This window comes from Idiotropiscis lumnitzeri, chromosome 2, assembly GCF_059441095.1.
Source record: "Idiotropiscis lumnitzeri isolate Australia: NSW breed Sydney's pygmy pipehorse chromosome 2, RoL_Ilum_1.0, whole genome shotgun sequence".
In the NCBI taxonomy this organism is placed as follows: Eukaryota; Metazoa; Chordata; class Actinopteri; order Syngnathiformes; family Syngnathidae; genus Idiotropiscis; species Idiotropiscis lumnitzeri.
The window spans coordinates 8,670,035-8,697,490 of NC_142392.1; the positions used below are offsets into that span (position 1 = coordinate 8,670,035).

The 27,456-nt window shown below is 46.8% G+C and overlaps 1 protein-coding gene across 1 annotated transcript in view; it reads left to right on the plus strand.

Moving 5' to 3' along the window:
- Positions 1-3,044: 3,044 nt before the first annotated feature.
- Positions 3,045-27,456, plus strand: part of LOC148341606 (uncharacterized) — a 32,340-nt gene continuing 7,928 nt past the window's right edge. The window contains exon 1 of the mRNA XM_088282912.1: positions 3,045-3,390. Coding sequence (XP_088139038.1) covers positions 3,045-3,390 — 346 coding nt within the window. The remainder of the gene's footprint in view (positions 3,391-27,456) is intronic.

A 27,456-nucleotide genomic window follows, 5' to 3' on the forward strand; every position in this document is an offset into this window, starting at 1 on the left:
TATAATTATTTTCAACATTTGTCAAAGCACAACATTTCGATCAGATTGAGTTCTTGCTTGCACATTCTTAATCGTAATTTTTTTACTTTTAATTTTTAAGTTACCATATTTTCGCAGTCATAGGACGCGCTGCTTCAAAGGGCGCAACACCTGTTGAAGGTGCTATTTCTGTCTTTGAAACACACACTGGGCGCACCGCCTTACAAGGCGCTAGCTCAGCTGCTTTTAGCATAGCAATAGCTCGCACTGACTCAGCCCATGGCAATTCACCTTGCCTCAATACCATAAGCAATCGCCACATTTCAAAGAGAGTTGCCATGATACCATTGACAATCGCTATCATTAACAATGACTCTAACCAATAGTGATGGGTAGATGAGGCATCCTGTATCGTTTCGACACAGTGACACAATGTATTGACACTGTGTTGACACTGTGTTGCTGAATACTGACACCTGGTGGACTTGCAGGAAACATTTGACAGGGTCATCTGACACTGATCTGTCAAACTAATTTTATCCAATTCCATTGATTAGCGACGTGATGTGTTTTTATATATCCTATTTCGTATTACTTTCCATCGCACTAATTATTCTCTTATCTAATTTATATATTTAACTGAATTATTGTTGTATTGCACTGGAGAGGGGAGCTCTCTAATCTCGTTGCACACTTGAGTACAATGACAAAGGGATTTCTGATTCTGATTAGGCATTTGCTTTCACATTATTTTTATATACACGCAATTTCATAAAAAAAATCTTTGATATTCGATACGCAGTTGATAAATTAAGAGAACATCTGTCTGAATGCCCAAGTAAAAGTGTTGTGAATGACAATGGACTCATTGTAATTCAATATTTTTATTCAAAAGAAATTAGTTTCTCCAGCGTTTTGTTATTCAGTCTATTTCTTTTTTTGAGGCAATTTCCCCCACCTTTGAGAAAATCCTCTCACAAGGCACTGAAGAGGCCGGTGTGCACAACGCCTGTGTGGCTAATATAAATAGGTGAGGGAACGTTGCCTCCATGGACTTCCAGTATAAGAGCGAGTCTTCCGTACGTGCAACGTGTCCTGCTGACATATAGCGCTGCACCTCTGGGTGCGCATCAACAGTGACGTCTTCCATCTTGCGGATATTTAATGCAAAGTAACGTGCCAATAACTCGATGCTTGTTTTGAGCGTCCATCCTGTTGATAGATGCGCTTCCTTATGAACACAGTTTGGCGCGCGACCGCTGTTTCGACACGATTCTGGTAGTGGTCACGTGACTTTCTCAAAGCAGTACGCGCACCGACACGGGGTTTGCCCTGGAATCTCGGCGCGCGCATCGACGCCTCGGTGTCATTGGACCCATCACTAATTTACAGCTAAGGCGCCCAACGAGAGGTATATGTAGCGCTACACTGTCGATGGCCAATTGTGTGCACACTTAAAAAAAATTAAAAAATCCAATGCATTGGTAACGCTGCGTGCGTTAAAATTACTTTGAACGTCGCGGTTCTACAAATTGCGCTGGATCACGTGACTCACTGACCAACCTTCGCGTGATCACCTGAGCTGAACTTTGCGTTGCGTTTACTGCCAGCACGTACAATGGAAGCCTGTGCAGCGGACATGGACACAAATAATGAAAATGAAGTACTTAATGATTCGGGAACTCAAAAACGTATTGTTAAATTAACAGAAAAGGGTTTGGTTGATAAACTTGAAAGGTTACAAAACAATAGGAAATGTAAACTTAACAATGTGAGTAAAATTAGAAGCGATTTGAATGCATTCATGTCTCGTGGTGATAAAACCAAGGTGATAAATGGTCTTGATGAGTTGAAAGGGTTGTGTGTTGATGCTAAAAATGTACATGATTCAATGATGGGTTTGTTGTCTGTTGAAGAGGGTGAAAAGCACGAAATATGGTTTAAAGTCAAAATGATCCCAAACAATGAGTGTTTTTCAAGGGTCAATCTATGGCTTTCTCAAGGTTCAACACAAATAAAAGAAACCGATAAAGGTTATGCTAATGATGAAATCTCTCCTGAAGATAGTGTGTCAAACGTGAGCAGCAGGGTTAGCAAAAAAAGTACCAAGTCCTCTGCTTCATCTGCTAAACTAAAGGCAGTAGCGGAAAGAGCTGCAGTGCTGGCTCGTGTGAAAATATTGGAACAACGACATGCTATTGAAGAAGAAGAAGCAAAACTAAGGAGAAGAATGGAGATGCTTGATTTGGAGGCGGAACTGGTGGCATTTGAAGCGCGGATGGACATTTATAATGCCAATGAAGAGGGCCAGTCTCAAGCGCAGTCAACTGTAAAGAAAAATGGAGCAATGAATGGACAAGGTTTAAACCCCACAGTCCAAGAGTTTAAACCTCATCATGATGATATGGAAACAGCACAACAAAAGGAGAGATTCAGGATGCCACAAATGGAAAACAAAACAACGGATGTGAGGCCAAAGAAATTGATTGCATCAAATATAAAGCAACAGCATAACCTCCTGGAACAAAGGAAATGGAACACAAATCAGGAGCACCCTTTGGTGGAGCAAGATGGAAAAGCAATGGAAGTAAAGGTACGGTCAACACAAAGTGATGCGCAAGCTCATTCATCAACCACTTCACAGGTTCCTGCAGACCTTTTGACCATTATGAGCAGACAAACTGAGATTACAGCAGCCTTAATGAACCAACAGCGTTCAATGACACTTCCACCAAGAGACATTCCAATATTTGATGGTGATCCATTGCACTACAGAACTTTCATCAAAGCATTTGAGCAAGGAGTGGAAAGTAAAGCAGCCGCAGCAGACAGTTTGTATTATTTGGAGCAATACACCCGAGGGCAACCTCAGGAACTTGTGCGAAGTTGTCAACACATGGCTTCAGATCGTGGTTATGCCGTGGCCAAGGCTTTGCTCCAGGATCATTTTGGAAATCCTTACAAAACGGCCACTGCATACATTAGTCAGGCTCTGTCATGGCAAACAATAAAAACAGATGACACAAAGGCACTGCACAGTTACTCCTTTTTTCTGCTGCAACATCATGCAGGAGCTGGACATGCCTGCGAACTTGAGGGCAATCTTGGCCAAGTTGCCCTATAAATTACGAGAACGTTGGCGTGGCAAGGCCTATGACATCATGGAATCAACAGGATACAGAGCTGGATTTGTTGACTTGGTACAGTTCATAGAGCGGCACGTAAGAATTCTTTCGGACCCCTTCTTTGGAGATCTGCATGATTACAGCACTAACTCAACATCAATAAGTCAAGGCAGGTCATATGCGGGCAGTAGAGTGAAGGGGAACGTGGTGGCCAGTACCGTGACTGAGACAGATCCTCCCAAGGTTAAGCAGCCACACTCCTTCGAAGACTATGAAAATGGCCGTTGTATTTTTTGCTCACTGGAACATTTGCTGGAAAATTGTAAGCAGTTTGGAAGAAAGAAACACACGGACAAGCTGTTTATTTTGAAGAAAAGAGGTTTATGTTTTGGCTGCCTTCGTCATGGACATGTTAGCCGTGACTGTGATATGAGATTGAAATGCGACATTTGCAAGCAAAATCATCCAACAGTGTTGCACATAAATAGACAGGCAACTGCTCCTCAACAAGAGTTGGAAACACCAGAGCTTATTCCCATTTCTCACACAACTTGTGGACATACAGGGGCCGGCAATTGTCGCACCATGTTGTCAGTGCTGCCTGTTAAAGTAAAAGCTGCCAAAGGTGACTGTGTGATCTTAACATATGCATTCTTGGATCCAGGCAGCACCGGAACATTTTGTTCTGAAAAACTGATGAATCGCTTGAACCTCTCTGGAAAGAGAACCCAAGACCTGATACGAACAATGGGTCAAACAAAGATGAGTCATGCCTTTTCACTTTTTAATCTCGAGGTGGCCGGCCTGGAAAGCTCTCAGTTCCATCCACTGCCGGAAGTGCTTACACAGGCGCAAATGCCAGTCACTACAGACGATATGGTAACATCTCAAGACCTCCTTAAATGGCCGTATTTGTCAGGTATACAGGTACCGTCCATTCAAGCCAAGGTTGACCTGTTGATCGGGATCAATGCACCCAAGCTATTGGAGCCATGGGAAGTTATTAATAGTCAAGGTAATGGTCCGTATGCTGTCAAAACTGCGCTCGGCTGGGTGGTTAATGGCCCACTGGATGGGAATAGTAGGATGGAAGCTTCTGTCGTATCTGTGAATAGAATTGGTGTCAGCAGGCTGGAGGAGCTGCTAATGAACCAGTATAATCATGATTTCTGCGAGAAGCACATGGAAAGCCAGGAAATGTCAAGAGAAGACCAGCAGTCTCTCAATATAATGGAAACATCTGCCAAGTTACAGGATGGAAAGTATACTATGAACTTACCTTTCAAGAAGAAAGATGTCTTCTTACCAAACAATTTTGCTGTGGCCCAACAACGGTTACAAGGTCTGAAGAAGAAATTTAAGTTTGATCAGCAACTCCATCAAGAATATGTGAAGTCCATGACTAATATAATCACTTGCAATTATGCAGAACAAGTACCTGACGATCAAAGAGACCTTGATTCAGGAAGAGTTTGGTATATTCCCCATCATGGTGTCCATCATCCCAGAAAGGGAACACTGCGTGTCGTGTTTGAATGCGGTGCCCCGTTTAAGGGCTTGTCCGTGAATACAGAGCTGCTGCAAGGGCCCCTTCTCACAAGCACGTTGATGGGCGTCCTCATGAGGTTTAGACAACAGCCAATAGCCTTCATGGGAGACATTCAAGCTATGTTCCATCAAGTCCGTGTGCCAGAGGAGGATCGGGACTTTCTACGTTTTTTGTGGTGGCCTAATGGAGACACAACACAACAACCAGTCCCTTACAGAATGATGGTGCATTTATTTGGAGCCATCTCATCACCAAGTTGCGCAGCTTATGCTCTGAGAAGAACGGCTCAAGACAATCAGTCTAAGTTCCTACCGGTTGTTATAGAAGCTGTTCAACAGAACTTTTATGTTGATGATTGTCTGAAGAGCACAGCCACTGTCACAGAAGCTATCCAGCTGATACAGGGCCTCATTGCTGTCTGTCAACAAGGAGGCTTTGCTTTGAAAAAGTGGATTAGCAACAGTCGTGTTGTTTTGCAAGCCATCTCTGAAGAATGGAGAGCCAAAGAGCTGAAGATGTTGGATTTGGACAATGACAAGCTTCCAGTAGAAAGAGCGCTTGGTCTTCAGTGGTGTGTGGAGACGGAGGCTTTCGTCTTTGGATTGGAAATAAAGCAGCGGGCTCTGACCAGACGTGGGATGCTATCAGTCAACAGTTCTGTTTACGACCCACTGGGGTTCCTGGCGCCAGTGACCCTTCAGGCCAAAATAATGCAACAGGAGCTGTGTAGAAGGGGCGGTAGTTGGGATGATCCTTTGCCACAAGACATTTTAAAGCGATGGAGAAGGTGGTTGGAGGACTTGGGCCAGCTAGCTACATTTAAAGTTGACCGGTGTATTAGACCAGCTGGGTTTGGAGCTGTAAAGCAGGCACAATTACATAATTTTTCTGACGCCAGCGAAGGAGGCTATGGAACTGTCACATATGTTCGTTTAGTGAGTGACGAAAACCAAATTCACATCTCTTTTCTCCTAGGTAGTGATTGGTCCAGCGACACTGAGGAGTCGATGCGCGCGCCGAGCTTCCAGGGCAAACCCCGTGTCGGTGCGCGTACCGCTTTAAGAAAGTCACGTGACCACTGCCGGAATGGTGTCGACACAGCGGTCGCGCGCCAAACTGTGTTCATAAGGAAGCACATCTGTCAACAGGATGGACGCTCAAAACAAGCATCGAGTTATTGGCGCGTTACTTTGCGTTAAATATCCGCAAGATGGAAGACGTCACTGTTGATGCGCACTCAGAGGTGCAGCGCTATATGTCAGCAGGACACGTTGCGCGTACGGAAGACCCGCTCTTATACTGGAAGTCCATGGAGGCAACGTTTCCTCACCTATTTCTATGAGCCACACAGGCGTTGTGCACACCGGCCTCTTCAGTGTCTTGTGAGAGGATCTTCTCAAAGGCGGGGGAAATTGCCTCAAAAAAAGAAATAGACTGAATAACAAAACGCTGGAGAAACTATTTTTTTTAATAAAAATCTTGAATTACAATGAGTACATTGTCATTCACAACACTTTTACTTGGGCATTCAGACAGATGTTCACTTAATTTATCAACTGCGTCTCGAATATCAAAGATTTTTTGATGAAATTGCGTGTATGTAAAAATAATGTGAAAGAAAATGCCTAATCAGAATCAGAAATCCCTTTGTCATTGTACTCAAGTGTGCAACGAGATTCGAGAGCTCCCCTCTCCAGTGCAATACAACAATAATTCAGTTAAATATATAAATTAGATAAATGAGAGAATAATTAGTGTGATGGAAAGTAATACGAAATAGGATATATAAAAACAGATCCCGTCGCTAATCAATGGAATTGGATCAAATTAGTTTGACAGATCAGTGTCAGATGACCCTGTCAAATGTTTCCTGCAAGTCCACCAGGTGTCAGTATTCAGCAACACAGTGTCAACACAGTGTCAATACATTGTGTCACTGTGTTGAAACGATACAGGATGCCTCATCTACCCATCACTATTGGTTAGAGTCATTGTTAATGATAGCGATTGTCAATGGTGTAATGTTCTGCCTTCTATTTTATAAGAAGTCACGCAGGAACAGTGATGCTGCAAGCTTGTCTCTTTATTAACTGGTCCGCATTCTCGTCTCCGTGCATACTCACTTGTTCGTCTGGTAACCACAACACACATAACAGGCAATACTGCCAACTAGTGACCAATGATATAACTGCTATCATTACATCTCCCTTTCAAACGTTAAACAATGCCTATGCCTTTTTATTTATTTATTTAAATATATATTTTTATATTATTATTATTATTACAATTTTGTTCAGTTATCAATTATTTCCACTTCGTATCACTAATCCTTTTTTTTTTTTTTTTAATTACAACAAACAGCTCAATTTTCTTAGCAACAATAACACAACATTAAACATTTTCAATAAGCCTGTCCGGTGGTCGTCTAACTCTTTTTGATCTTCGAAGAGGTTCAGTCATCCCAGAAGTTGCTGGTGGTTGAGGTCTGTGCTCCTTCGATGTATCCGCCTGCTTTGCAGCCTCAGCCGCATCAGAAGATTTCTTACAGTCCTCGGGAACCTTCAGAAGACTCCTCCTGTTCCTCCTCACTCTTTGTCCATGCTTTGTTTCCACAATGTAAGATCTCGGTCCGGCTTCGCTGAGGACAGTTGCTTTTCTGTCCCAACAATTAGGTCCCTCGATCCTTACAGTGTCTTTCTCTGAAAGAGGATCCAGATGTTTTGTAGCTCTGTCATATGCGATTTTCTGTTTGAGTTTGAGCATTCTCCTCTTTTCAGTCCAAATGTTGTTGTCATGTCCTTGTGGTATTTGTGGAAGCGTGGTGCGAAGCTTACGGCACATGAGTAGCTCAGCAGGCGAAGCTCCACACTCCAGAGGTGCAGCTCTGTAACTCAATAGGGCAAGGTAAGGATCAGATGCATCATCCTTGGCCTTCCTTAGCAGTCTCTTGATGATTTGCACTCCCTTCTCAGCCTGGCCATTTGCCTGTGAGTGTAATGGGCTTGAAGAAACATGCCTGAATCCATATTGCTTTGCAAACTGTTGAAATTCTCCACAGTCAAATTGCGGACCGTTGTCACTCACAACACACCGCAGAATTCCGTGTCTTGCAAAGAACCCTTTCATGTGCACAATAATGGACTGTGCAGTGGTACTGGTGAGTTGGGCAATCTCAGGATAGTTAGAGTAATAGTCAATAACGATAAGAAAGTCTTTGCCGTGCAAATGAAACAAATCAGTGCCTACCTTCTGCCAGGGAGTTGTGGGAAGGTCAGCAACCAGCATTGGCTCTTTGACTTGTTTGTGTTGATGTTTTTGGCAAACTTGGCATTTTTGAATCATTTCTTCTATGTCTTTGTTAATGCCCGGCCAGTAGATGGCCTCTCGTGCTCTTCTCTTACATTTCTCCACACCTAGGTGTCCTTCGTGAAGACGCTTAAGCATGTCCTTGTGCATAGTTTGTGGAACTACAATCCTGTCCTTCCTCAGCAGGAGGCCGTCCGCCATGCACAACTCCGCTCTCATCGGGTAAAACTGAGGGCAGTTCCCTTTTGACCATCCATTGTTCATACATTGTGACACTTTCTCCAAGACTGGGTCCTTAGCCGTCTCTGCACCTATTTGTTGCAGCATAGCGTCAGTAGCAGGAAGCGCGGCTGTGACCATGTTGATGTGAGCCTCAGCCTCCTCCGCTGTAACGCTGTCTTTGATGTCACTGTTAGGGTGCGGCGCTCGGGACAACGCATCAGCAAGCACTATGTATTTACCAGGCGTGTATATTAGCTCAAAATCATAGCGCTGCAACGTCATCATCATGCGTTGAATTCTGGGCGTCATGTCATTGAGATTTTTCTTCCTAGTTTAAATCAGTGGCTTATGATCAGTCTCTGCTATGAACGTGGGCAGTCCATAAACATACGTGTGAAATTTGCCACATCCAAACACTAGACCCAGTGACTCCTTTTCGATCTGAGCAGAGCGTTTTTCAGTCTCTGACATTGACCTGGATGCATAGGCTACAGGTTGCCATGTGTCTCTCGCCTTTTGCAGCAGTACGGCACCTAGCCCATCTTTTGACGCATCCGTGGAAATTTTAGTTGGTTTTGACGGATCAAAGTAGGCAAGGACTGGCTCAGCTGTCACAGTTCTCTTTAGATCTTGCCATTCTTTGTCATGTTTTGTCGTCCACTCAAAGGCGACGTTGTGATGCAGCAGCTCTCTAAGGGACTTTGTCCTTGACGAGAGGTTTGGAATGAACTTGCCCAGGAAGTTTATCATCCCCATTGCTCGCAGAAGTCCTTTTTTTTCGGTTGGAGCTGGCATGTCCAGTATTGCTTGCACTTTGGTCCCGTCAGGCACCACTCCATCTGCTGTGAGCTTGTCTCCCAAGAATGTCAATTCTGTAACTCCAAACAGACATTTCTCTCGTTTTAGTTTAAGTCCATTAATTTTAACTCTTTGTAGCAGTTCCTCAAGTCTCTCATTGTGTTCTTGTTCCGTGTTTCCCCAAACAACCAAATCATCAATGTACACACGGGTTCCTTCCAGACCTTCTATGATTGACTCCATAGCTCTGTGAAAGATCTCAGGCGCAGACTTTATGCCAAATGGCAGTCTCAGAAAACAGAAACGCCCAAATGGTGTGTTGAAGGTGGTGTACCTGCAGCTTTCGGTGTCCAGCTTCAGCTGCCAAAATCCATGCGATGCATCTAATTTGCTGAAGAATTTAGCACCTGCCATGTCACTCAGGATTTCTTCACGCTTGGGAATCTGATAATGTTCTCTTTTAATGTTTTCATTCAGATCTTTAGGGTCGAGGCAAACACGCAACTCTGGGGAGTTTCTCTTTTTAACACATGTGATGGAATTTACCCAGTCGGTGGGTTCTTCCACCTTCTCTATGACTCCAATCTGTGTCATTCTGCTCAGTTCCTTTTTTAATCTTTCTTTGAGAGGGGCTGGAACTCTTCTCGGGGCATGTACTACAGGTTCAGCCTCTTCCTTGAGCTGTATTTTGTAAGTGTAAGGTAGCGTCCCTTGTCCTTTGAAGACAGAAAAGTATTTGTTCACTATACTCTTACTACCTTCACTCTGCAACACTTTGTTGATTTGGTAAATTCTTTTTATCAATCCAAGATCTTCAGCTGCCTTGTCTCCATGGTTATACTACAGTCTACTTGGCACAATTTTGAACGTTAATTTGTGTTGTCTTCCCTTTGCTGTCACTTTTAGCCTACAACATCCCTTTGTTTTTTTTGGCTGATTGTTGTAAGTTTTCAATTTCACGGCCTTGTCTGTGACTCTTTCCGGTTTCTCTTCAAGTGATTTCAAGTCTTTTTCGTTAATTATGTTTGCTTTTGCTCATGTGTCAATTTTAAAAGTAACTTCAGTCCCATTGACAAGCAGTGGTGCAATCCATTTATCTTCTTTTACTGCATAAACAGCTTGCTCTGTGTCACCTCTATTTTGTTGCTGCGCTTCGCTTTCGCCATGTGACACTATTTTGATGAAAAACGTGTCACTTAGGTCATCACTATCATCCGTGTCTTCCTGCACGGTGTGCACTTTGTTCTTGGTGTAGCACATCTTAGCATAGTGATTTTGCTTTTTACACTTAGCACATGTTCTCCCAAATGCAGGACATTGTTTTGGCCCGTGCCTTTCTCCACACTTTTTACAGTTGAATGGAGCTGGATCATTTTCATTGGTTTTGGTCTTTTTCTTGAATCGCAGTTTACCTTTCCTCGTCACTGCCTTCACGGACTCTGCTTCTTCATAAGATGGCGCTGCTTGGAAAGTCAGCACATGCTGTTTTGCTAGCTCATTAGCTTGGCAAGTCTTTATTGCACTTTCCAATGTTAGGTCCGCCTCCCTCAACAGCCTCTCTCTTAGTTTCTTTTCGTTAGTCCCGAACACAATCTGATCCCTGATCATTGAGTTCTTCAGATCACCAAAGTTACAAGACTTGGCTTTAATTTTGAGATCGGTGAGGAAATTGTCAAAGGACTCACCGGGCTGTTGGAGTCTTGAACGAAACACGTATCTCTCATAAGTTTTGTTTTTCTTAGCAAGACAGTGTTCATCAAATCTTTGCAGGACCTTTTCAAACTTGTCTTTATCTTCAGGTTCATCATATACAAAGGTGTTGAATACCTCGATGGCCTCGGCTCCGGCAATGGTTAGCAAAAGGGCTATTTTTCTTTCGTCCGCTCTGTTACCGACTCCCACGGCGGCAAGGTAGAGCTGGAATTGTTGCTTGAAAGCCCGCCAACTCGCGTCTACATTTCCCGTCATTTTCAGCGGTTCTGGTGGCCTCACGGAGTCCATCTCGCGTCAGTCCTATTCTTGACCCGCGACCTGGTACCATGTAATGTTCTGCCTTCTATTTTATAAGAAGTCACGCAGGAACAGTGATGCTGCAAGCTTGTCTCTTTATTAACTGGCCCGCATTGTCGTCTCCTGTGCATACTCACTTGTTCGTCTGGTAACCACAACACACATAACAGGCAATACTGCCAACTAGTGACCAATGATATAACTGCTATCATTACACAAACCTGCTTCGTTCTCTTCTTTTATTCCACAAAGTTCCACTTTGTACTTGGGTGTCGTTCTTTCACACATTTTCAAACGTCAATCTCAACAAATCCGCACTTGGTCTCTGCTTGGCGATAACTCGTGTGTTTCTCTTTGTTCGACGAGACGAATGAAAGAGCGACGTTCTTCAAAGTCGCAAAGAAAGGACTTCCTGTTCGTCACGAATGACCCCGCTGTGATATGATTAGCTGCTGGCTTTGTGGAGCACTGTCACCAACTCACCACCAGATGTCGCCATTTGCGATGCAAATCATTATCTTCTTCTAAACATTGGAAAAACGTACGATTTGAACCGTATGCACATGAACAAACATTTTAGTTCCCAAATATGAACTTGAGAGATGTTGTGGCAGTTGAAATGAGCACACACGACTGACAGTGAACACGTCTTTATTCCAAGACTGCCAACAACAGAAGAACACACAATCACAAATTCGCGCCAACAAACATTAACATGAATACGCCCCCAAACGGGATGCCTGCTGGGTGAGAGGCATGGTCCTAATGTCCGCCACACAGCCCCCCCCGAACACCCAGAAGGTCGCTCAGAACAAAAACCTCACAGGGGGCTTCACCGGCCTGCCACAACGACTACGCAGGCCATCCTTTAGTGGTGCAGTTGAAACCCGGTGGGCAGGGGGGTCAGGCGAGACAGGAGCGGGAGCACGACACACAACGTCGTCGCGCGGAAGTGAGGGCGTGGACTTTGGAGGGCGACCGCGGCGAGGGACGTGGGCCGGCAACAGCACATCGCCTGCAACGAAATGAGCTGGTTTTAGCCTATCTACCGAGACGCACTCCCTTCGCCCACCCATATCAAGCACAAAACTCTTATCGACGCGCTCCAGCACCCTAAACGGGCCGTCATACGGTGGCTGCAAGGGCGAGCGGTGGGCATCGTGGCGCACAAAAACAAAACGGGCTGACATAAGCGCGGACGGCACGAATACCTTGGGAACACAGTGGTGAACCGGTGCAGGGCTCAGGGGCCCCCCCGACAAAAAGGAAAAGGGCGGAGCGTCCAAACCGTCTGGCAGAAATTCACCAGGTACGCGAAGCGGCTGACCGAGCACCAACTCAGCAGGAGCGGCGTTAAGATCCTCCTTCGGCGCTGAACGTAAGCCGAGCAAAATCCATGGCAGACGGTCGACCCAGTTACCGTCCGATAACGCAGCTCGCAGCGCAGCTTTAAGTGACCGGTGAAAACGTTCGCACAAACCGTTAGCCTGCGGATGGTAGGCAGTAGTGCGGTGCACGCGCACACCCAACGATACTGCCAAGGCTGACCAGAGCTCAGATACAAACTGGGGGCCCCTGTCCGAGGTGATATCGGACGGCGTGCCAAAACGCGCGACCCAGGACGACAGAAACGCACGGGCTATATCCACCGAGGTCGTGGAGGACAGAGGAACCGCCTCTGGCCACCTAGTCGTCCGGTCCACCATAGTGAGTAGGTGAGTAAAACCTTGCGAAGGGGGAAGGGGACCTACCAAGTCCACATGCACATGGTCGAACCTCCTGGCCGGAATCGGAAAAGGTTCAAGGCTCGACCTGGTGTGTCGGTGGACTTTGGCACGCTGACATGCTACACAGGCCGCTGCCCACATCCTGACGTCCTTACGAAGCCCGGGCCAGACAAACTTTGCCCCAACCAGCTTGACCGATGCACGGACGCCAGGGTGTGACAGGGAGTGGATCGAATCAAAAATCCGGCGACGCCATTCCAACGGAACTACAGGACGAGGGCGGCCCGTGGACACATCGCAGAGGAGAGCAGTGCCACCGCCCCGCAACACCACCTCCTCAAGCTTAAGAGCCGTACTCACTGCCTTGAGGTTGCGGATGTCAGGATCAACGGACTGGTCGGCAGCCATTTCCGAAAAATCAACCCCGAGCTGGACTGGACACACGATCGCGCGCGATAAACAATCAGCTACAGGGTTACACTTACCGGCCACGTGCCGAACGTCCGTCGTAAACTCTGAAACGGCCGCCAAGTGCCGCTGCTGACGGGCCGACCATGGTTCAGTAACCTTTGACATTGCAAACGTAAGTGGCTTATGATCTACGTAAGCCGTGAAACGGCGTCCTTCAAGAAGGAAGCGAAAGTGGCGCGTCGCAAGGTACAAAGCCAACAACTCTCGGTCGAAAACACTATACTTGCGTTCGTTATCCCGCAGCTTACGACTGAAAAACGCAAGAGGCTGCCACACATTTGCCACGAGCTGCTCAACCACTGCCCCAACAGCTATATCAGAAGCATCTGTAGTTAAGGCAACTTGCGCAGTCGCAATCGGGTGGACCAGGAGAGTCGCACTCGCCAGGGCGTCCTTAGTTTGTCGAAAAGCCTGTTCCCGCGGTGCAGACCACTCGACAGTATCATTAGCTTTCTTATTTTTCAAGGCATTGTAAAGAGGATGCAGGAGGTGGGCCGCACGCGGGAGAAACCGGTTATAAAAATTAACCATGCCCAAAAACTCCTGCAGCGCCTTAATTGAGGCCGGGCGGGGGAAATCCACCACTGCCTTCACCTTGGCGGGCAAGGGGACCGCGCCCTGTGCTGAAATCCGGTGGCCTAAGAAATCAATCTCAGCCAGACCAAATTGACATTTCGCTGGGTTAACGATCAGACCATGCGAATCAAGACGCTTGAAAACCTCTGTTAAGTGCGACAGATGTTCCTCTGGTGAAGGACTGGCCACCAGAATATCGTCAAGATAAACAAACACAAAGTCGAGGTTGCGCAACACAGAGTCCATCAATCTTTGAAAAGTCTGTGCTGCCCCCTTCAGTCCAAAAGGCATGCGCAAGAATTCAAAAAGACCGAACGGGGTTATCACCGCGGTTTTGGGCACATCTTCCGCCTGCACAGGCACCTGGTGGTAACCACGGACCAAGTCCACTTTTGAAAAAATGGTGGTGCCCGCCAAACGGGTGGAAAAGTCTTGAATGTGTGGAATGGGGTAACGGTCATGCGTAGTAAAGGATAATGTAAATGGCAGTCAATTTAAAACTGAACAAAGGTTGGACTGCTCGGAGCCACTTTTGTGATCCTGGCATGGAAGTCCATTGTTTCAGAGGGGTCTCGTTCACACCTCCTGTGGTGCAGCTGTGATCTAATCTTCCTGCATTCCTCTGAGTGTCTGGTCATTAGCATGGTCTAAACTTCAGTTACACTTAAAGGATTTCATACTTTTGACTATTAAAGGAATATAAGAGTTTGAGCTTAACATAGTTCATTAGATGTTGGTGCATCCAATGTATGAAAATGTGATATTGTAAAATGCTGAGAGTGTGACTGGTGGCGCGAAACTGGTTGCGGGGGTTGTGCAAGAATGGAATGTTTTAGAAGCAGAAGGCGCTGAGCGAGACGAGATGACTCCGGGAAGGAGCGGCCATCGGGGGATCGCACGCAGTAGGAGCCACGGGATTCGGCGGGAGGAGAAAGACCAATGAGAGCGAGCTAAAGTTAACTGCAATACACATAGCCAATAGAATCATGCCAGGATGCCTTTGTCTGTGCCATTTTGCATGTTGTATAGTATGAATCAGTACTGGGCAACTCTGGGGTAGAACACATTCGCTGGTGGCAAGAGAGGTGTAGACTTGTATTGAGTGGGATCCGAGATCTAGGTGCCATGTAGGAAATCTGTATTGGGAATAAATCCACTTCGTGTGTGAAAATGCCGGCTTCCTGATACCTTTCTATTGCAGAACGAGCGCGCATATTGTTGGATGAGTGAGAGTTGGGTAAGGTCGCAAATTGGAGTCAGATTACTTATTTGAGTTTACATTGGGTTAAAGTTAAATTCTAACATTGATATAAAGATAAATTCCAACAATTTATGGTGACGCCGACGGGATGCATGAGAGGTAATAGAAGTCTGGGACTTCAAAGAGAGTCTGGGACTCTAAGAAAAGAAAAGAAGCCTGGGGCTTCAAGAGCCTGGGGCTCAAAGGAAGCCTGGGGCTTCAGGAAAAACCACAAGAGTCTGAGACTCGGGCCTGGGGCCCACGTCCACACCAGGTGACGACCTGATAAAGATTAAAGGATAAAGGAGCCACACTTCTGACCGGCCTTCCTCTTGGGCCCACAGTGACATAAGGTAAGCAGATCCTTTTCAAATTCTGCATTTTGGCAACGCTAAATTATAAGAGGAAGGCGGAGTGGAACGGCGTTAAAATGTATAAATAAATAAGTGTAAAAGTGTGGACGATAGTAGTGTAAAATCTGGGATTTACCTACTAGAATAGTTTGGAACTATTCGTGGTTAAGATACGGTATAAAATCTGGGATTTACGTATCGGGACACGGTTTAAAATCTGGGATTTACGTGTCTGTGTGGAAGCTGTGTGAATGTGAAGGCTAAAATTGTTCTGCGTAAGAAGTGGTTGGGACACACACGAGTGGATTTCAGGATGTTGAAGGAGAGGAAGTGTTATAGTGGTCTCGGGTCCTGGGTGTGGCACGGAGATTAAGGATAAATTCATAAAAATGAAACATAAAAAAGAGAAGAAAAACATGAAGTAGGGATGAAATAAGAAAAGAGAAAGAAAGAAAGCTAGAGAAAAGAGAAGAAATTGTGTCAGTGTAGCGATTGGAAGTTCAATAAGAAAAGAAAAGGAATGTGAAAAAGATGCAGAATGTGTAGAAAAGAGAAAGGAACAATTAATGTTCCATTGAAAGGAGGATGGTGAAACAGGCAGTATTGAGAATGACAGAGTTTGGTGATTGAAGAAGGTGTGACTTGAACAAATGAAAAGGATAAGAATTAGGGTCTGCTGTAAGGAGGAATTGAAGAAATAAATATTTCATGTTTCATACTTGAGTTGATGGTCTTTCTATTAAGGTAACTGTAATTAGTAACTGGAATGAAATGCACAGATGGAAATGACACAAAGAAAAAGATTGGTGTTATGAAATCTTAATTGAAGGAAGCTTTGAGAGCATGAGAAACCTTTGCAAGAGCATAGGTGGTTCCTGACTTTGTAGTTTGTGATTTGATACCTTGATTGGTTGAGTGGCTTTGGTAAGGCTACAGTGAATTTGGAAAATTAAAGGAAAAAGATAAGAGTGAGAAAGATTTTACAGAAGGCAATGAGTATAGGTGTAATCGTAAAATCATGAGTGTGCTCTAACAAAGAGTTAACAGCTCTTTGAAGTTAGATGCTCGTTCCAAAGTAGGGGGAGGAAGTCAGAGAAAGAGGATGAAGTGATTGAAAAAGTGGAAGAAAAGACGGAATGTCTGAGAGGCATTTATCCACAGTTGCCAGACTCGCAACAGTATGTGTTTGAGCCGCCGCCCGATCCGACGGCGCCATTAATGGGGGGGGAGCAGAATGGTTTAAGATGCAAAAGATAAAACGATTCACGGATGGCACCAGCGACCATACAATTGATCGAACAGGCTGTGAATAATGAGAGAGAGGGTGCGCGGAGAACAGCAGGGGAGTGTGGAGACGCCCGTGCTGGCCCCGGGGGGGGGAGCACCAGCAGGAACATGTAAACATTTCAGACACAAGAGGAAAAACAGGCATCAATGGCAGTCGTTAACTGATTGAAAAGGAAGATATGCCTTTTGGTGCTCTCGTAAGAAGGTCACAGTCCTTTTGTTTCAGAGGTGTGTCGCGGCACCCCCCTCGATGTTGCAGACGTTGATCTAATCTTCAGGCATCTGCCTCTCATTGAGGTGTGGAGCAGTTTTTTTTTACAGTGCTAGTGTAGTAAGGGACGGGATAAAATATATGTATTCAACCTAACAATAAATACAAATTAGCAGGGAATTAGAACACAAGTTAAACACTGAAACATGCAGGGGATGCCTGAGGAACAGCAGGGCGGCGACAATCTTATTAAAATTTAAATTTTAAGCAAAGGGATTATGGTTTTGGGATAAGTTTTAAGTGAAGTATTCTATGAACATGTTGAAAGAAAATCTTTGGAAAGGGGAATATCTAGCCATTGGAGATTGGTTTACCAAATTTTAAGTTGGACTAAATAGTTTTGTAGATGATTTATTAACTGATGTGTATTAAATGTGACAAAGGTGGAAGACAGATGTTTTTTTGACTGTACGACGCGAACGCTGACATGACAATTTTAGAGGATATGACATCATTCCATAAATACCAGACTGCTAACATTCGCATCTATGAGCTGTTTGATGTCACAGGTGCAGTTTCGTCAGCTGCGTCCAGGAGAGGAGAAACAACTTCACGGGGAGTGAATGGGAAAATCCAGAGACCCACAGTTGTAAATTTTGGCATACGCTGGCTAAATTAAGGCAAAATTATGGATCTGCCAGCACAAATCTCAGTGAAATCAAGGCGGACGCGCCAAGGGAGGGGTCTCTGTGTGGAATTGGAAAGTATCGTTTGGTGAATGACAGTGTGAAAGAAAAGTGTTTGTATGCATATGTGGTTTGAGTGAATGTTGTAGGGACGGGCCTCAGGACAGAAAATTGTTTGAGGTCACCGGCAAGCCCTTACAGTACTTAGGATGCGATGGGTGGACAGGCCTGATCAACCTGAATCCCTATTGCACTCCCGAGTATTGATTTTGAAATTGTTTTTGGAGAAAGATTGGAGTAATTAAATTCAAGCATCAAGTGAATGATTGATTGACGTTATTACACAAAATTTATGCAAAACTGAAAGTTTTGGAAGGAAGATAATTTACCCCTTCTCATTCTCACTGGCAAGTGCCACTCGTCCAGTTCTGTCCACAGGTTTGAGGTGACATGTGACCAGTGTGACCAGAAGGCCAGAGAATGCTTCAAATAGCGCCTCACCACTACCATCCCAGAGGTTCTCCTCAACAAGGAGGGAGATATAAGATATATTCACATTGGATGCGCGACTAGATAACACACACCCAGTCCAGGATAGGGCAAAATTTTCTTGGATTGTTCAGACTTTTCCATATAATACAGCACCACAGCAGTGATACTTGAAGTTAATGTCGAATTAGTGGCACTGTTTTTATGGAAAATTACTCACTTAACGCAAGGGTAAGTTGTTGTAGAGGAGATATTTCAGACACAAATGACCCTGAATGTTATTCTGATATTTTCCATTGTATCGTAGTTCATTGTATTTAGGACTAAGACATTGTAAAACACTGTTTGGAAGAACTTATAGAATACCTCAAATTTAAGAGCAAATGGGAAATAGATGTTGAAGCAACTTTAGTTGACCATATGTGAAAAATGTTAGGAAAACAAAAGACAGGCGCAAATTTAGAGTGACAAGGATCTTTCTGTCTCCCAGCAGGGGCACTAAATTAGTGAAGCCAGGATACTGGGTGCTTGTAAGAAGTTTGAAGATAAGACATTTGTAATTACCCAAGGGGGAAGGAGGGGTTAGTAACAGCTCTCACAGCTGTAAAGATAGCAGAAAGGTCAACATTGGTTTATTCGACACGTTGTAAAGAGGTCACGTTGGTTGAAATCTCCTACAAAGGAGACACCAGACTAAGAGGTTTATACAGAGTTACAAGCGGGACAATATTTATTTAAGAGGAACTGTCCTCACTTGAAGCCGAGGCCAGATCTGCTGACCAGCATGATGGTCACCAGCTAAATGGGGACACCTCAGGTGAGAATGGCCGTGCCGTGCGTCAGATATTTCTGGCCCGTTGGGGTCGATGTTGCTGTGTCTTTCAGGTGGGGAAGGGGGAGACAGGCCTGGTCTATGTGGCCAGGGCGAGACGTGAATAGAGTGAGACTTCCGGCAGTGACCCATCCAATAATGTCGACATTACACAGCTGTTCCAGTTGGCCGTCCACAAGGGCGTGCACCTTCCAGTGGCAGAAATCAGGCGAAATAGTCCATCAATGAGAAATGCTACTCGGGCTAAGTAGAACACATTTTGTACATAATTTTGCACGACATCAGAAAAGGAAAATATGGGATTGGATTAAGGAGCGTGACTAAAATTGTTGTACTTGCAGGTTTAGAAGGCCAAGAGATATAAGAAAAAAGGAGGCAGCTGCTCCTTCCACTTCTGCTGCTTCTGGGCAAGGTTCGGGTGACGCAGCGCCACAGCAGACTGGCTGCTGTCCATAGCAGGCCGGTCAACGAGGTCGGGACCGCGGGAACAGAGGTACGGGTGGTTATGGACAGGGATCGTGAGTGGGGTGTGCTCTGGCTGCGGGGTGTGGGGTCACTGGGTGATGAGCTGTCCATGCCGAGCCACTTTCTGGAATGTGCCATCCTCCGGTGCCATATCTGTCACAAAGAGCTCCACCAGCGCAGGGGGCGCCACCGTTACCCACTCCCAACGCACTTGACACAAACCCGCTCGTACCCCATTCCGTGACAGGGGGCCGCGGAGCTTCAGCATTCGAGGACTAGCAGTTCCTAGCAGTCCGGGGACGGTGGATGGACAAGTTTTCGATGGTGCTGGATATTGGGGCGAGCTATGAGCTCCTTCCGCAACCCCCACTGAGCCATGTGGACTCTCGAGATTGCCTGAGTCACTGCCATTGACTGAACGAACACTGGAATTCGAGTGGCATTCCCGGATGGGACTGAACTTGACTCTGCACATCCGTCGGAGGGAGCATATGTCGTGCTCTCTTCCTTCCCAGTGGCTAAACTGAACTGAAACATTTGAGGGCAGCTCTGAAACCTGGTTCCCATCCTCCCGCGGTGGGTATGCCCTGTTCTTGCTCTGGTCTGAGTGGTTTAGCAACCGCCACCCTTTCAATTCACCAATTGACATATCACATTGTACATGTGATCACAAACATGATTTGGTTTATCAAAAATGCACTCATCCAAATTTAGTCATGAGTGCATCTTGCGTTAGAATTATATATTTGTTATGTCTACTGGCGTTGCCTCGCACGCGTGCCTTGTCCCTGAGCAGCGGAAATGGTATGAATTGTTTACTTTCGCCGAGCCACAAATCGCATTGAATATTGATGCGCGTCATCATACTAAAGATCTAGACCCCATCGTTGTTGAATACTCCGCGTCACAATCGGGAGATCATATTTCAGCACCGACTACAAATTCTTTGGTTTTGGGGACATTACTAAATTTCAAAATTTCCAGGGAAGGGTCGCTCGGAAATGGTAGTTCTGTGTGTGTCTCTGCTAGAGGTGTTGTGGACCCAGGGCCCGACTGATTTGGGGCTCGGCTCCACAGCTCCGCGATTGTTTTTACTGTCTCTACCCCCTCCCCCAGTTGACAGAATCAGTGTGGGCACAGCCTGTAGGTGGATTGAGCCAATCATGAGACAATAGGAGGTGAAGACTGCAGCGGTCTTGGAGCTGTCTATGTCTTGTAGAGCACCTTTTCTTCCCATAAAAAAAAAAAAAGAAAAAATAGAGGTTTAATTCGGTATCTGCGTTATTATAGTTTTGGGATTTTTTATTTTAAGCATAAATGGTTACTATTTCATTTGTGTTGCTTTAAAATTTGTCAATTAACAGTCAAAATTGGAGCGTTAGCTCGAGGCTTAATTTGTAATCTCGGAACACAGTTAGATATTTGAACTCAGTGAACTCAGCATCACTGGAGTCGGACATCACTCCGTACATCAACCTCCGGGTGCTTTCCCGGAGGTGGACTCAATCTCGCTGATAAGGACAGTTTAGAGTTCTGGCTAGAACCTCACACGCCATCCAATTGGGAACTACGGGACAAAAGTGGTACCATAACTCACAGTTGCGCCCGGCCCCAGTATTTGTGCCCGCCAAGGTTGAGCTTAGAGGTTGACCGCCCGGACGGGCAGGTCAAGAGAGGGAATGTGTAGATGGCATGAATTGGATCAAAGTCAGACACTTTCGAGTCTGAACAAAGACGATGACGATGCAAATGTTTAACTTATTGACTATTTTGCCTGCTGGCGTGTGCTTTGTGTGGACGATGTTGGCGTTTGAACATAGGATGCGGGATGACAGAAGTGATGGAGCGAAAGGAGCATGTAATGGAATGGTATGGTATGGAGCAGAGCGAGATGATGGTAAGACGCTGACACAGACACAACAACTACTGCTAAATCTGAAATGTAAACAACCGACACAGGTGAACACTTGGGTACAATTTTAATTGGACACACCCATGGAATGATGTGGGAATAAAAAAGAAAGAGCCTATTTTTGACACCCAAGTTGCAAAACAAAAGTTCACCTGCCTAAAAGTTAAATGGGACTGGTCCTGGGATTGGAAATCTCCAGGAGTCATGGTGTAATGAAAATGTGTCTTTGCCAGTAGGAATCCCTCTCGCTCGTGATGATGTTTGGCTGTGGTGTGGAGAGAAAGTGCTGTACGATAGGCTTCCCACCAATGCCTCAGGTAAGTGCGCCCTGGTAACGCTGATCATGCCAGTTAGTGTGACAGCCTTAGATCTGGCCAAAATGGAGTGGGAAGGTGTTGGACAATGGGGAAGAATCCCCTTCCTTAACAGGAAGAGAAGGGACATGCAAGAATGGTTGAATGCAGGAGATCCCACGTATATAGATGCAATTAGAGTTCCAAGAGGGATCCCTGACGAGTATAAATTGGTGGATCAAATTGCGGCAGGATGGGAGAGCCTTTTCCTGTTCGTTACAGTAAACAAAAATGTGGACCGGATTAATTATGTCCACTATAATGTCCAACGATTGGCGAATTTGACCACCTCAGCACTCCAGGCAGTGCATGAGCAATTGGCTGCCACGACTCTTATGGCATTCCAGAACAGAATAAGCTTAGATATGTTGTTAGCCGAAAGAGGAGGGGTGTGTGGTATTTTTGGGGATCAGTGTTGTACTCTGATTCCCAACAATACATCTCCTGACGGTCGCCTTACCAAGGCATTGGAGGGTCTGCGCACGCTAAGTAACAAAATGAAGGAGCACTCAGGTGTGGACACCAGTTGGTATTCTGACTGGTTAAACATCTTTGGTAAATATAAAAGCCTGATTGCATCAGTACTGATTTCTATCGCTGTGTTTGCCGCTATTATGGTGTTATGCGGATGTTGCTGTATTCCATGTATCAGATCATTAACTGTTAAGACAATAGAACGCACGTTGGGGCCACTCCCTCCGGGTGGTCAGTACATGATGATCCCTCAAAAGGACCCCCAGGAGGCGGAGGTAGCCGTGGCCCTCCGGGAGTCCAGGATGTGAGTATGGAAAGATGGCCTCGGGGACCTGAGGCCATAAGGAGGGAAGGAAATTTTCTACTGATTCTTATTCTTTTACTAATTGTTTGATGTGTTTTAGTTTTATGGCAAGTGATGTCGAGCTCGTGTGCAGCAATGAAATAAGGTGTTCAAGTGATGACCTCAGATGTCTGAGGTCATGAGAGGGATTAAAGGATAATGTAAATGGCAGTCAATTTAAAACTGAACAAAGGTTAGACTGCTCGGAGCCACTTTTGTGATCCTGGCATGGAAGTCCATTGTTTCAGAGGGGTCTCGTTCACACCTCCTGTGGTGCAGCTGTGATCTAATCTTCCTGCATTCCTCTCCTGAGTGTCTGGTCATTAGCATGGTCTAAACTTCAGTTACACTTAAAGGATTTCATACTTTTGACTATTAAAGGAATATAAGAGTTTGAGCTTAACATAGTTCATTAGATGTTGGTGCATCCAATGTATGAAAATGTGATATTGTAAAATGCTGAGAGTGTGACTGGTGGCGCGAAACTGGTTGCGGGGGTTGTGCATGAATGGAATGTTTTAGAAGCAGATGGTGCTGAGCGAGACGAGATGACTCCGGGAGCATTGGCTGAAGGAGCGGCCATCGGGGGATCGCACGCAGGAGGAGCCGCGGGATTCGGCGGGAGGAGAAAGACCAATGAGAGCGAGCTAAAGTTAACTGCAATACACATAGCCAATAGAATCATGCCAGGATGCCTTTGTCTGTGCCATTTGCATGTTGTATAGTATGAATCAGTACTGGGCAACTCGGAGGTAGAACACATTCGCTGGTGGCAAGAGAGGTGTAGAGTTGTATTGAGAGGGACCCGAGATCCAGGTGCCATGTAGAAAATCTGTATTGGGAATAAATCCACTTTGTGCGTGAAAATGCCGGCTTCCTGATACCTTTCTATTGCAGAACGAGCGCGCATATTGTTGGATGAGTGAGAGTTGGTTAAGGTCGCAAATTGGAGTCAGATTACTAATTCGAGTTTACATTGGTTTAAAATTAAATTCTAACATTGATATAAAGATAAATTCCAACAACGTTCAAAATTGTGTCAAGTGGACTGGAGTCAATCCTTGGAGACAAGACATCTGAAGATCTTGGATTGATAAAAATAATTTACTAAATCAACAGCAAGGATGTCAAAAAGAACAACAAAGTGTTGCAGAGTGAAGGTAGTAAGAGTATAGTGAACAAATACTTTTCTGTCTTCAAAGGACAAGGTACGCTACCTTGTCCTTACAAAATACAGCTCAAGGAAGATGCTAAACCTGTAGTACATGCCCCCAGAATAGTTCCAGCCCCTCTCAAAGATAGATTAAAAAAGGAACTGAACAGAATGACACCAATAAGAGTCAGAGAGAAAGTGGAAGAACCCACCGACTGGGTAAATTCCATCACGTGTGTTCAAAAGAGGAACTTCCCAGAGTTACGTGTTTGCCTCGACCCCAAAGATCTGAATGAGAACATTAAAAACGAACATTATCAGATTCCCAAGCGTGAAGAAATCCTGAGTGACATGGCAGGTGCTAAGTACTTCAGCAAATTAGATGCATCGCATGGATTTTTGCAGCTGAAGCTGGACACTGAAAGCAGCAGGTACACCACCTTCAACACACCATTTGGGCGTTTCTGTTTTCTGAGACTGCCATTTGGCATACAGTCTGCGCCTGAGATCTTTCACAGAGCTATGGAGTCAATCATAGAAGGTCTGGAAGGAACCCGTGTGTACATTGATGATTTGGTTGTTTGGGGAAACACGGAACAAGAACACAATGAAAGACTTGAGGAACTGCTACAAAGAGTTCATGTCAGGTTCGCCGGTAGGCGAGGTGGGGAAGGACCCAAGGTGCGAGGAAGCAGGGATAAGGGTAACTTAAAGGGGATTTATTAAATCAAACAATGAACTAGGGGAACAAACATAACTAAGGGCCAAAACAATGAGGATGAACAAAACGAGACTAACAGAACTAAACTTGACGGGGAAACAGGAACAGTGACAAATTACTATGAACCTGAAGAAGAGCAAGAACGAGAGCATGAGCGTTAGCGAGGGCGAGGGCGAAACGAGAGCGAGAAGGAGGGTGGTAGTGACAGTCCATACAGGGCGTAGACAAGGCGAGGGTGGTAATGTCCGTGAGAGGGGCAATCGCGTATCGCGGGCGTAGCAGGAGCAATGTTCCGACACAGAGCTGTCGGGATGAGGTGTTCAAATAGTCCGTTAATCAGGGGAGCAGATGGGAATCAGGTGTGTGATCGTTAATGGGGAGCAGGTGCGTGGCTGGTGAGGGCGAGGTGCTGAGGGGAAACGCCCCTACTCGGCTGATCAAAACAAAAACAAAGTGCACATGGCAGGGAGGTGACGAAAACAATAACAAAAGCGCATGCACACGAAAACAATAACAAAACCCTGTCATGCCCGACGCGGATCATGACAGTACCCCCCCTCAAGGGACGGATTCCAGACGTCCCACAGACAAATTAACAAAAAGAACCCCATGTCCAAAAACGAGGGTGGGCGGAAGGGGTCGGGAGGTGGGACCATCACCCGAGTTCGAGACCGGTCTGGCGGATGTCCGGGAGGCAAGACCACCGAGTCCCGTCGTGGCCATTCGGGCGGATGTCCGGGAGGCGGAACCAGGGACCGCGAGCGAGACCGGTCTGGTGGATGTCCTGGAGGCCAGACCAGCGAGTCCCGTCGAGGCCATTCGGGCGGACGTCCGGGAGGCCCGATCCATGAGTCCACCCGTGGCCATTCAGGCGGACGTCCGGGCGCACCCGGGACAGGAACGTGGAGCGGGGGCTGGTCGTCGAACCCCGCCGAGACAGAAACGTGGAGCGGCGGTTGGTCGTCGAACCCCGCCGAGACAGGAACGTGGAACGGCGGCTGGTCGTCGAACCCGCCGAGGCAGAGGCGAGACGCGGCGGTGGTTCATCGGCCACCGCCGAGGCAGGGACTTGGGACGGGCGCAGAGCGTGCGCCGTCGGGTCGAGGACTTGAGGCGGACGCAGGGCGTGCTCCGCCGAAACGTGGACTTGGGGCGGACGCACGACGTGCTCCGCCGGAACGTGAACTTGGGACGGACGCACGACGTGCTCCGCCGGAACGTGAACTTGGGACGGACGCACGACGTGCTCCACCTGAACGAGGACTTGGGACGGACGCAGGGTCTGCTCCGCCTGAACGTGGACTTGGGACGGACGCAGGGTCTGCTCCGCCTGAACGTGGACTTGGGGCGGACGCGGGGCATGCGCCGCCGGAAAAGGGACTTGAAGCGCCGGTACGGGGCTCAGCAGCTGGCGAGGAGCCGGAACGGGAGTCGGCAGCTGGCGGGGAGCCGGGACGGGGCTCGGCAGCTGGCGGGGAGCCGGGACGGGGCTCGGCAGCTGGCGGGGAGCCGGGACGGGGCTCGGCAGCTGGCCAGGAGGCGGCGTGGTCTGCAGCAGCTGACGTGGAGGCAGCGTGGGTTGCTGCAGCTGACGTGCAGGCGACGAGGGTTGCTGCAGCTGACGTGGAGGCGGCATGGTCTGTGCCGCTGACGGGGAGGCTGCGGCGGACCGGGCGCAGCCGAGACGGGGAACCTGATCCCTATCCGCCTGCCGCCATAGGGGATCAGGGGAATGGGAGACGCGAGGGACCGAGACTAGGGGTGCTGGTGAACGTGAGCTATGAGACGAAACGGGAAAGTGACCAGGTGCGGAAACCGAAGGGGGACAAGGTGTACGTGAACTGTGAGACGCAACGGGAACGTGACTAGGTGCAGAATTCGACGGGGGAAGAGGTGAACGACGTGGCTGTGACTTGCGCGACTCGGGGAGTGAAGCGCGCGTGGTACCGTGGGGAGTAGCCGAACCCCCACTGAGGCGCCATCGTTGGCCGCTACGTGGGGGTGCCCGGAACGCCAACCGGGTGCCCCAGTAAGGGCTCGCTGTGGCAAAAGGGGAGAAAGGGTCAACCCGGAGGGGTGCCCACAACTCATCGTGGTCTAAATCCGAGTCGAATTGTACGGGAGGAGGCGTGACGGAGGGGTACTCATTAACCTGATCGTGAAACAAAAGGGGTGAAACCGATGTGGAACGAAAAATGGAACCTACATGGAGGATACGAGGTTGGTCGGCAGGCGGAGGGGAGTAACTTAAAGGGGATTTATTAAATCAAACAATGAACTAGGGGAACAAACATAACTAAGGGCCAAAACAATGAGGATGAACAAAACGAGACTAACAGAACTAAACTTGACGGGGAAACAGGAACAGTGACAAATTACTATGAACCTGAAGAAGAGCAAGAACGAGAGCATGAGCGTGAGCGAGGGCGAGGGCGAAACGAGAGCGAGAAGGAGGGTGGTGGTGACAGTCCATACAGGGCGTAGACAAGGCGAGGGTGGTAATGTCCGTGAGAGGGGCAATCGCGTATCGCGGGCGTAGCAGGAGCAATGTTCCGACACAGAGCTGTCGGGATGAGGTGTTCAAATAGTCCGTTAATCAGGGGAGCAGATGGGAATCAGGTGTGTGATCGTTAATGGGGAGCAGGTGCGTGGTTGGTGAGGGCGAGGTGCTGAGGGGAAACGCCCCTACTCGGCTGATCAAAACAAAAACAAAGTGCACATGGCAGGGAGGTGACGAAAACAATAACAAAAGCGCATGCACACGAAAACAATAACAAAACCCTGTCATGCCCGACGCGGATCATGACAGTTCAAATGAATGGACTTAAACTAAAACGAGAGAAATGTCTGTTTGGAGTTACAGAATTGACATTCTTGGGAGACAAGCTCACAGCAGATGGAGTGGTGCCAGACAGAACCAAAGTGCAAGCAATACCGGACATGCCAGTTCCAACTGAGAAAAAAGGACTTCTGCGAGCAATGGGGATGATAAACTTCCGGGGCAAGTTCATTCCAAACCTCTCTTCAAGAACAAAGTTCCTAAGTTTGCTGCTGCATCACAACGTCGCCTTTGAGTGGACAACAAAACATGACGAAGAATGGCAAGATCTAAAGAGAACTGTGACAGCTGAGCCAGTCCTTGCCTACTTTGATCCATCAAAACCAACCAAAATT